This window comes from Pseudopodoces humilis, chromosome 7, assembly GCF_049639895.1.
Source record: "Pseudopodoces humilis isolate 2021_Gansu_Grassland_sample_001 chromosome 7, ASM4963989v1, whole genome shotgun sequence".
Lineage (NCBI taxonomy): Eukaryota > Metazoa > Chordata > Aves > Passeriformes > Paridae > Pseudopodoces > Pseudopodoces humilis.
This window is the reverse complement of record NC_142206.1, coordinates 16,386,522-16,397,354: the sequence shown is the minus strand read 5'-3', so window position 1 is coordinate 16,397,354 and position 10,833 is coordinate 16,386,522. Positions and strand designations below refer to the sequence as shown.

The 10,833-nt window shown below is 54.1% G+C and overlaps 1 protein-coding gene across 2 annotated transcripts; it reads right to left on the bottom strand.

Annotated features, from left to right (window-relative positions):
* On the bottom strand, positions 1-10,833 carry IFITM10 (interferon induced transmembrane protein 10). Of its 2 annotated transcripts, none has more exons than XM_005522352.2 (3): positions 10,615-10,833; positions 9,195-9,609; positions 1-832 (listed from the first exon to the last, which is right to left on the bottom strand). In XM_005522352.2, the coding sequence occupies exons 1-3, from the start codon at positions 10,722-10,724 to the stop codon at positions 683-685; spliced, it is 675 nt and encodes a 224-aa protein (XP_005522409.1). In that variant the 5' UTR covers positions 10,725-10,833; the 3' UTR covers positions 1-682. The 2 variants fall into 2 exon arrangements, with proteins under 2 accessions (XP_005522409.1, XP_087913294.1); XM_088057168.1 differs by having other exon boundaries at positions 9,285-9,609.

The window sequence follows — 10,833 nt, the reverse complement described above, 5'->3', positions numbered from 1 at the left end:
TTAGGTGTCTTAGGTGAGTTCTCCAGAAGGTGCCTTCCTTCTCAGCACTGCTAGGAAATCCCAGGGAGAAACCTGCCCTTTAACACTTCAGGGTTTCTCTGGAGGCTTTGGGACTCCCCAGCATGAACTTCCTAACACCTTCAGCTCTCCAGGGGTTGGGAGTTGTTGAACCAGTGGATGAAATTCAAGAGAAAAAAGGAAAAGAAACCCCCACAAGCTGGGGGTAGTGGGGCGGTCTGAACACACCTGATATGTTGTGAGCCAGCCCTGCCATGATCCCCATCCATCACTGTATGTGTCTCCAGCTCCACAGGACCCCACTGCTCCCTAGAGCTCAGCTGTCTGCTACTAAGTGTGCGTAGCTCTGGGCTTTGCACGCTCTTTTCACACAGCTTGTTGGCCATAAACCAAATATTGTTTGGTCTATTTTTCTTCCTGTACATGTGTAAGAGTGAGACCTTTTCCTTCAGCTGTTCACATACCATTTCAGGGCAAGAAGGGTATGCTCAGCTGGGCTGATGAACTAATTTAACTTTTATTTATGTATTTAATTGACCTTTTTTCTTTTTCTTTTGGCAATCAAGGTGTGGTGGTTGGTTTTTTTGTGTGTCCTTGCTACAAGAAACTGCAGACACTTCTGGCGTAGAGGCATTTTGGCGGCGGCAGCTGCTGTTGGCCTCACTCAGTAGTCAGTGAGAGGGTATCGCAGGAAGATGAAGATAAGGATGATACAGAAGGTGGCAAGGGCTGAGCTGGTGATGTTAAAAAGCCGGGCTGTCTTGGCATCTTCAACTGCTCCATTTAAGTCATTGAGGAGTTTCTTATCCCGGACCTGAGACAAAAAGATAATTAAATGAACTAATTGCAACACGTATGAAAGACATAACTTGTTTCAAGCGACAGCCACAAAACCCAGTGCACCTGTACGTGGTTGCCTGTACCATAAAACACCCTGAGGTGGGGTTTGCACCCCATCTCTGCTATGGGTTAAGCTTGTGAAGCCAAGCACCTGTGGGCTGGAAATTCTTGGAAGCAGAAAAATCCTGAAAGAGTGACCCATTGCTGTTACCAACTAGGCAAACCAGGGTCCCATGGTGGGGCAGTGTCATTTGGAGCCTGAGGGTGCACAAAGGCACTGAGATGCCAGGCACTACAGCATGCTTCCCACCGTGTCACAGGTGGCCCTGTGGCACCAGGCTCCGGCTCACCCAGCCCATGAGGGGGAAGGAAAGCTGGCTGCAGTTTCGGTGTGCATCCCTGTGCCTCCGTCTGCACTGAGGGCCCGAGCGGGTGAAACCTGGCACGGCATCCTACTGCAGCTCCAGGGCTGCGCACGAACCTCCAGCATATTAAGTAGTCCTGGGTTAATGAGCTCCTTTCCTTTTGCAGGTCTTATGCGGATTGTGTAGCATCTCTGCCACAGGCAGTTCTCTATTCTGACAGCACAGTCTGCTCCCTTCATTATCCTGTGGGCTGGGACTTTTATGGGCTTTCCTTGGGACAGCTCTGCAGTGAGTAATGATTGTGCATATCCATGCCACGGGCCTGTCCCCAGCACTTGCAGGCTGCCAGGCACTGCATGGCACTGCCAGGCAGCAATGCCACTAGTGGGCATTACTGTTGTACTAGCTACAGCATTATCAGGCAGCAGATGGCACTGCAAGGCAGCAGATGACACTGCCAGGCAGCAATGGCATTACCAGGCAGCATGTGGCATCACCAGGCAGTGGATGGCACTGCCAGGCAGCACATATCACTGCAAGGAAACGATGGCACTGCAAGGCAGCAGATGGCAGAGCCAGGCAATGATGCTATGAGCAGGCAGAGATGGCACTGCGAGGCAGCGGATGGCACAGCCAGGCAGTGACAGCACAGCCAGGCAGGCAGCGATGGCAGTGCCAGGCAGCTGATGGCACTGTCCACCAGCAGCAGCTCTGCAGCTGGATCCCAGCAGAGGAGGGGTGAGACTCCACTGTTTCCTAGCAGGGATATGTCCCTGTCCCCAGGGTGTCCCTTCAGCCAGCACTCAGCAGACTCAAGCAGCTGGAGCCACAAGGATGAACATAAGGACCTGGACAAAAGGACCAGGACACCTCATCCATTTCCTGTATCCAGGCAGGTGCCCAGGGTGTGGCAGGGCCTGCCCCACTGCTCTCTCTTGGGTGGGGGGCTGTGGGGAGTGGGGCTGTGAGCCCTTCACCTGCCCTGCTACCAGCAGTGAGAGCCCCACCAGGCAATGCTGGCCAGACACCGGACGAGGGTGGCAAGCTGCAAAAACCAGCACCAGAGTCAGACTGAGGAATATTAAAAGGCTTTTATCGATCAGGAGCTTTCCAAAAAGACACTGCAACAGATTCAGGCCACATCTTACAGACTTCTCTTTTCCTCCTGCTGTGCTTACTCACAGGGCTGTCCTGAAAGCCTTTTGCTGGACATGGGGAAGGGTTGCTGCACCCCTTGTTCCACTGAGCTGTGCTGCTTTATGGGCCCTCCAAAGCTGCATTTCAGGCCCTCAAGCAACATTCCTGCCCTCCATCACACCAATGAGGACCTCTCTGCACAAGCAAACCCTGATCTTCTGAACCATGTGTAAGGAAGCTGCTGTTGGTATGAGACCCACAGGATCTGGTGCTGGTAGGCACATAGGCAAGAATGAGCCTATTTTTCATACTTGTATTAAATCAAACCATGCCATGTCCTCAGCATCTGATGTGCCCTGCTCCTTAGAGCCTGGAGCTGGAGCCATCTACTCATTGCCCTGCTGTGGAGTGCTCAGCCCAGCATCCTTCTGGGATCGTGAAGAGGGGATAGTCACAAACTGCATGTGTCTTTGGGGCACACTTGGCTGGAGCTCTCAGCAGAGGAGATGATCTCTGGGAAGTCATCAAGCCGGCAGCTTGGGATCCCACATGCTTTCTGTGTCAGCTGAATGTCCGGGATGACTCACATTTGAAATTATTCAGTAAGTTTAACATCCTCCCCAAAACCCCTGGGCTCAGCAGCACCAGGCATTTGGCACCTCCTCACGTGCTGGTGAGAAGCCCCAGAGGTGCTGGATTCAGGCCAGAAATCCCACTTGCTGCTCCCAGCAGACTCTTTGAAGCTCTCACACACTTTCCTCTTCCCAGCGGTGGAGCTGCCTCAGGCAAAACCGACACGGAGCAAATGCCTTTTGCCCCTTCCTGCACTGTAACCCAGTCTGTGCCGCAGGGAAGCTGGCGTTTGCTCTCGGTGTTTGCCAGGCAGACAGAGGTTTCTCCAGCAGACCGGCGTGGCAGGCACACCGAGCTCTGCAACCCTCCCTCAGCCAAGCCGCTTTACCTTTGTGGGGCCAGTTCCTCTTGGCTCCAGGAGCTGTCTCCTACTCCTCACCTCCTGTTCCTCCTGTCCCTGGGGCGCCCTACAATCCTAATTTACATGCTCAGCCTTCTCCAGTGCTCCCAGCAGCCTCTCCCAGCCCATCTCCCACCTGACACCAGCTTTCACTCGTGACAGGTGCTTTAGCCCTTTCCCATGACACACTTCAGCAGCGCCTCTCCTTGATTTGCCCATGGCTCTTCCTTTCACCCTGCTCTTGTCATGCTGCTGCTGCTGAGCGTCTGTGGTGAGGGGTGCCTGGGGCTGCCCTCTCCCCAGTGACGCCATTTCCCCACAGTTCCTTATTTTTGTTCCTCCCATCTCTCCTCTTTCCTGTTGTTTGGGTCCAAAGGATGATGCGATGGCTACCTCTGCCTCCTACCAAAGGGCACCCAGCTGCCTCCTCTCCCTGCACCTCCAGCTGGTTCCACCCACACAATCCTGCCAACCCCGTGGCTTCAGTGGTCACCCTCATGAAAATCATCCCTGATTGCCCATAACCATTTATACTGAAATGGAGCCTCTAAACACCAAACATGTGCAAGGGCCCTTGTAGACTAAAAGCACAATGAAAAGAAGTTTCTCCTTACAAACCACTCATGTCTCCAGCCTCACATATCTCTCCAGGGCAGCCTTGCTTCCTCTGGCATAGCCTTGCACCCCCAGATGCTTCCAGATGTCTCCCTTTAATGTCCTGCTGTGGCAACTGAGACAGGCTCTGGAGGAGCTCTAATAAATGTTCCAGCTCCTTCCCTGCTTTGTCCTTAAGGAGATGCTGGTGTCTTTCTTATAGCCCAGCTTCAGCTTTTCCTCTTTTCATGCTCCTGTGGCCACCATCATCATGTGCTGGCAGCTGGTGCACGAGCTTCTGGGAGCCCTGGAAGCTGATTCCTTCCATAGCCAGAGAGATGAAGCATGGTGAGGAACAGGTCCTCAAGGTCACAAGGCTGAACCCCTACCCCAGACCCAGGTGTGGTGTTTTCTTAGTCACAGGCTCTTCTCATCATCTCTTTGACCCTCCTCACTTTGCCTAAAACTAGATGGGGATTTTTGGCCCTGTTTTGCACTGAGATGACTGGGGTGTGAGGATAGTTATATCTGCTGACTGGGGTTTCCCTGGGCACCTCCAAGCACTATGTGGTGGCCTTTCTGGAGATCCCCCTCCTGGACAAGGCAGAGCTCACCTCTGATCCAGGCTGGCAACTTACACAATTTCTTTCTTCTTCCATGCCTATCTTTACATGAAACAGAGCCAGCTTTTGTGCTCTAACCTCTCTTCTCTCCCTTCCTATCAACAAAAGGTGGTGTGGCCTTTCCATCCATCCATCCATCCATCCATCCATCCATCCATCCATCCATCCATCCATCCATCCATCCATCCATCCCTACTTGCCTCCGTGCTGCTCACCTTGTCTTCAAATTTCTCCATCTCACTGTGTCCTCCCACACCTCCAGCATGCCAGTGCCCAAGGGTTCTTTCTCTCCTCCCTCTCATCACCATCCTCTCTGCATGTTGTTTCCTTGGGGTTTTGCTTTCTCTCCAAGTGCTCCCCTTGAATCCTACCACCCCACTCCTTCTCCCAGCAGTCACCTCCCCTCTGTCTGCCCTGAGGCTCAGCCCCTCTCATTTTTGGGAGCAGCAAACTTGCTGCTCTAGTAAAAAGTGCTGCCTCAGCTTGCAGAAGGAGACAAATGGCTTGTTGATAACAAGTCTAATGAGGCTGTTTTTAAGGCAGCCTGGAAGTCCACAGCTGGTTGTCAGTAAACCCATTTCTATGCAGAGCTCCATGTCTCTGCACAGAAGGAGCTCTGGAGGCGATCCTTGGATTTATTTGCTCTGTGAATTGCTCAAGAGCTCTCCAGCCCACGTGCCTCCACCACACTGGCACTGGCGTCACGGGACTGTCACCCCTGCATTTCACCCACGTCCGTAAACCATTGCTCCTTCCGAAAAGCAGGATGAGAGCCTGCCTGAGAGGCTGGGTGCGGCAGCTTCTCAGGGTTAACAAATAGCTGTGGATTCGTGCTGGTCTGCTTCCACTCGAAACAAGGAAGATCAACATGTGGCAAGAGGGGAAGGCAAACAGTCATGCCCACAGCTGTGTGCTAGGGGCTGGGCAGAGAGCAGGCAAGAGAGCCTGGCATATTTCCATGACCTCAAGGGGCAAGAAAACTCTGCAAGCAATGCTGTGGGCTGCTTAAAAAGCCAGCAAGGCTCCTTGGCACCTTCATCTCTACAGAGGCACAGCGAGGCATCCATACTGCGGCTCATCTCAGATCCCAGCTCCTCTGATCTATCGCCTCATGGCACAATGGGTACAGAGAAGGACTTGGCTCACCCCGACAGTCTCCAGAGACAAACCTCTGAACAACTGAAGTGAGATCTCCTGCCACCAGGCACTGATGCATCATTCATTACCACTTGGAGCTGGGAAAGGGGAAGGGAGGGAGCTGCTGAATATCAGACCACAACACTTGCTTCTGATCAAAACCAACTGAATCCAAAGCGTTGCTGTTGGAGTGATACTTTTATCTGTGCTGGGCTGGGATTAGGGTTACTTTAGGATTTCTAACTTCCCTGGTCCTGCTGTTGAACTCTTCTCCCCCAGCATCCAGCACACATGATTAGATGCAAGTGCCTTGCTTGCACTCCGGGAGGCTGACCTTGAGAAGCCTGAGATGCTAGAAATGACCCCTGGAGGGATCCATGAGTTGTGTGACCCCGTTGCAGCCCAGCAAGCTGTGTTTGCTGAGGATCTGGCCTGCTATGGGGGTAAATAAAGATGAGGGATGCTGCCACACTCCTGTTCAGAGTGCTTGGCTCTGATGTCTGTCACACACAGAACCTGCCTTGTATGTCATAGTTTCTGCCCTCACCTGACTTCATGTGTTTCTTTCTTCACAAATTCTTTGGTGCTGGGGTGAGGATTTTTGACATTTTTTAGTAAATTGTTGTCACCATGAAATAGCATTTGCCCGCAGAAAGAAATCTAGAAGGGTGTAGCTAGCATGCAAAAGGCCAGGCAGACATGCCTGTTTTCCCAGATGTGGCTGGAACCAATAAAATAGGGCATGAGGAAGGAGACAGCTTCACAGTAATATTCAAGTGTACCAAGGATATATCTGTCTTCCAGTGTGGGCATTATGCTGCTGAAACCAGAGGAAATGCTAGGGTGTGCTAAGATACACACTGAAACATCTCATGGACTTGGGTCACAAAGGAGATACTGCTTTATTAACAGTATGAATCTGTCAGAAGCAGGTGACCTTTATGACAGGGAATTGAAAATGCTATTTCTGATAATGAAAACGATAATTCCTGAAAGTGCTAGATGTTTCAGTTATTTAAAGGAAGTGTAAAAGCTGTAACCCAGGAACAGCTTAATGGCATCAGTGCACTGATGGTCCTTGAGGAAACCTGTGTTCCACTGGCTGAGGGCTCTGCTGTCAGGTGTCCCAGAAGAGGCTCAGGGAGAGGAAGGTGCAGCTTCACTCTTCTCCTTCCTACAGCACCTTAGTCAGTCCCCACAGAGCACAGACATTCTAGAAAGGCTGGACTTAAGTGCCAACTGCTCAAATGTCCTTACATTTAATTGCAGAGAAACAACAGAAGTCTGTTTAAAGGGGTATCTGTCCTCAGGGCATTTCTTGCTCCTGTTTTCTCTGAACGTCGTGAAAAACATTATTGATGGTAAAAGAAAAGAAAACATGCTTCTGGAGAAATAACCGTAACACCCAGCCTGGCTAGGGTGTTGTGAAGATCCCTGCAGTAGCTGTGGGTAAGGAACACAGCTGCCTTTCTGAACATCCCAGTCTTCCCCTGGACAGACCTGCTACTGCCCCAGCATCTGCACTGCTTCTCACCACCCATCCCAATAGCACTTTGTGAGAGCACTCGGCATCCCTTCAGCCACTTGCTAGCTCTGTCCTCTGCCTCTGAGGGACATTTTGTTTCTATTTTCCCCTTGCCACGGAGTCACAGCCACTGGGGAGCTCCAAAACCAGAGCAGAGTTATTTCTACCCGCTCAGCGTTACCTCTGTTTGGGTACCGTGGTTACATCCCATCAGCTACCGCCTTCTCAGCCCAAAAGCCAAGGCTGGTTTTTGGAATAGAAGACAGCCATCTTCTATTCTCCTTTCTCTGATTTGGAGCAAATTTTCCCATTTGCCTCTCCTCACCACTGCCTCTTTTTTTCATGCTTAAGTTTATGTCCTCTAGATCTCTGCAGACAGATGCTGAGCCCACACCTCTGTTCTGGTGCAAGGGCCTGGGTTACTCTGGGCTTTTGCCCTTCCTTCCACCCCATGTTAAGGATAGCGAAGGGTCCAGCCTCTAAAAACTTTGCAGGTGGCAGACACTATCCTTTCACCAGGGGATGGGTCAGCCTTGTTCTCAGGCTGTCCTGCCCTCACTGCTGCAGCAGCAAGGAACCCAGATACTCATGGTAGCCTCTTCCACGGGAAAGATGTCAGTTGTTAAAGACAAATACAGACAAGGAAGGGCTTAAAAAAATATGGAGGAAGCCAGTTTTTTCTTCCCTTGTTGGATCAAGGTGTGGGGGGTATTAAGGGACTTGCTCCCTTAGCCTGCTACTGACTGGATTTACCCTTTGCTTGTGATGATGCTTCGTCCCAGGATGATTTAAGTTATTAAGTGCCTCACCCAGGCAGCAGCAGAGCCTCCTGCACAGGCAATGGATGAGAGCTCGTCTCCCATCTCAGGGAATGAGAAACCGAGGCAGGCACCACAAATCCAGTGCTGGGTGAGCCCAGGACATGGGGCTGCAGACTTGTCCCTGAGCCTTTCTGATGGAGACCCTGGCAGTGTTGGGAGCAGCCTCCTTGCAGTGCTGGGTGCTCACAGTCCAGCTCACAGGAGCTGTATGGGGTTAATTGATCTGCTTCTGTGACGAAGCCCGTCTGCACCCTGGCCTTCCTCTAAATGCTGCCTGCCAAAACAAATCAGCCAGCTCCTCTCCAGGCCACCCAGCCGCCCCGGGCTCTCTGCACATCCATTCAGTTAGTTTTGCATCTGGCAGGCAGGGAAGGGGAGGGCAGCCCAGGCCCCTCTCTCCTGGCAGCTGCCAAGGGGCTGCCTGTTTGCCAGGCACCATTCCTGCCAGGCTGCTCTCCCCTGCAGCTATCAGGAATAATAACCTGGTCCCATTCCCACCATGGGCTGTGCTCCACGCCATCACCCTCTCCAACAACACAGCTCTGTATCCCCCCCAGCCCAGCACTGTGGGAAGCCCCCTGCACTCTCTTCCACCTCCTCACCATTCCCATGATGCTGGCAGGTCTCCAGGGCTTGTTTTTGGATTTTTAGGGCTTGGGGTGGGGGAAGCTGGCCACGAGCTCGGGTGTTTTAACTACAGAGAGGGCAAGAAACAGGCAGGATTGCCCTGCACTTTGTAAGCTTCTTACCCCCTGCAACTTCACAGCTGATGGCTGATCCTGGCTGGCTGCTTCTTACTGTTCCTGCCTGACCATCCAGTGCTGCTGGCTCCCATGCTGATGATCTCTAACAGCCAGGATCCCAAATAAGGGACATAGTGCCGGCGTGCCTGCAGGTGCAGCATGAGCCAAACCAGCCCCGTGCTGCCTGCCTGTCACCCTGCCACCACGGTACAGAGGAGCCTCCGAGGGTGCTTGGAGCAAGTGAAAGCACCTCTTCCCCACCTGAAGTAACATCCCAGGCTCCTCAGCTCTTCCCATCCCCATTGTCTGCAGCCTCTCATTTGGGTGGCAAAGATGTGTTTCACATCAGGCACAACCCCCAGATGCTTCCCCCCCTGCCTGGTCACCCCCTACCCCGAGCCTCGCGCTCAGTACTCACTTTCAATGAATAGGCCAAGGCGATGAAGCCGAGGCAGCAGAAGTTGAGGTATACAAAGTTGAAGATGGACCAGAGATAGTAGTCATTCACCTCGGTGGTGTCAGGGTAGATTTCGATGACAGTGGTGGGGTTGGTCATCGTCTTCTTCTCCACCGAGTGCTTGCACGGGACCGCTGGCCGCAGGCTGTCCCCTTTGCAGCTCTTGCTCTCCATGAGATAAACGGCAGAAGAAGGAGACAGGACGGGTGAAGCTTGCCGGAGAGCTGGGGGCTTGGCGATGCAGGCGAAGCAGCCCTGCGGGGGGCCTTGCGGGGGTCTCGGGGTCCAGGCCACCCCCTCAAAGGGGCATGGCGGGCCCAAGGGGGGGTCCTGTGTCCTCTCCGTGGTGGCTGCCGCGGCGTCACCGCGCTCTGCCCTGGCAAAGCGAAAAGCCCCCCCCACCGTGAAAAATGGGGGTGAGGGGGTGGAAAGGCCGGGGGCAGGGGGAGAAGAGAAAGGGGGCAAGGAGCAGAGAAGGGGAGACGTGGGGGGAAGGCGGGAGAGACAGAGAGGGACCGGGAGACCGAGGAAAGAGCAGGGAGAGGAGTGAGGGAGTGGGCAGAGGAGAGAGGGAGGAGAGTAGGGCAGGCAGGAGAGGGAGGAGGGAGCACCGCTACACCCGGGGACCACGACGCCGCCGCCTCGGCGCGGAGCAGCCGCCGGCCCCGGCCCCGCGGCGGGGGCAGAGGAGCGGGCAGCATCCCTCCCCCTCGGCCACGGCCTCCCCCCGCCGCTGCCCGCTGGCCTGCGTGACCCGCCTTCCAGTCACCACTGGGGAAAGCATCTTTCTTTAAAAAAGGAGACAAATAAAAGCAGACAGAAACACTTGGGAGGCGCCGGGGGGGCTGCGAGGGAGTTGCCAGCCGGCCGCGCTGCAGCCCCCCCCGCAGCCCTCCCCGCCCGCCTCTCTGTCTGTCCGTCTGTCGGGGCCTTCTCCTTTCTGTCCCATGCCGGGATGGGAGCCGGTGGCTCGGCTGCGGGCGGAGCGGGTCTCCCGGTGCGGCAGAGCAGCCCGCCCCTCCGCCCTCCCTCCCTCCCTCCTTCTTTAGCGGGGTGGGTATTTTGGGGGGCATTTTTTCCCCTGAGTCCTAGTCTTTGTGGGATTCCAGATGTGATTCCATTTCCCGGTTCCTTCCACCTGCCAGCAGGTTTCCAATTCCACACCCCCCCCCTTTTTTTTTTTTTTTTTTTTTTTTAATGCTATCGTGTCTGGGGAGGTGGAGGAAGAGGAGGAGGCGAGGATGGATGGGGAAGGGGATATTAGAAGAAGTTCCCCTCCACCCTAGCTTTGCAAATAGGAGAGACTAGTCCACCTCTGGCTGCCCGTCCGTCCGTCCATCGGTCTCCTCCGAAGGCATCAGGAGGAGCGAGGGATACTCACAAGGAGGGATGCGGGGAGTCGCTGCATATCCGGCTCAGCACTGCCTCCGGCTCGGCTTCCTCGGCGCTGGAGTTGAAGGAGGAGGGGAGGGCGGGGAGGGGGGCACCCATGGGCTAGGGATGGGCAGAGGGGGACTTAGGGGATGGGAAGGTCAACCTGCAGCCCCCTCTCTCCCCCCGAACATGCTAAACGCAGGAGAGCTCCTCCGTGTCTCAGCTC

Excerpts from the sequence above, each read along its gene's own strand:
- IFITM10 (XM_005522352.2), bottom strand. The coding sequence starts at position 10,724 with ATGGGTGCCCCCCTCCCCGCCCTCCCCTCCTCCTTCAACTCCAGCGCC. Across the intron at positions 9,610-10,614 it reads GACTCCCCGCATCCCTCCTT|GGCAGAGCGCGGTGACGCCG; the intron begins GTGAGTATCCCT and ends TCGCTTTGCCAG. Across the intron at positions 833-9,194 it reads CCTTGGCCTATTCATTGAAA|GTCCGGGATAAGAAACTCCT; the intron begins GTGAGTACTGAG and ends TTTTTGTCTCAG.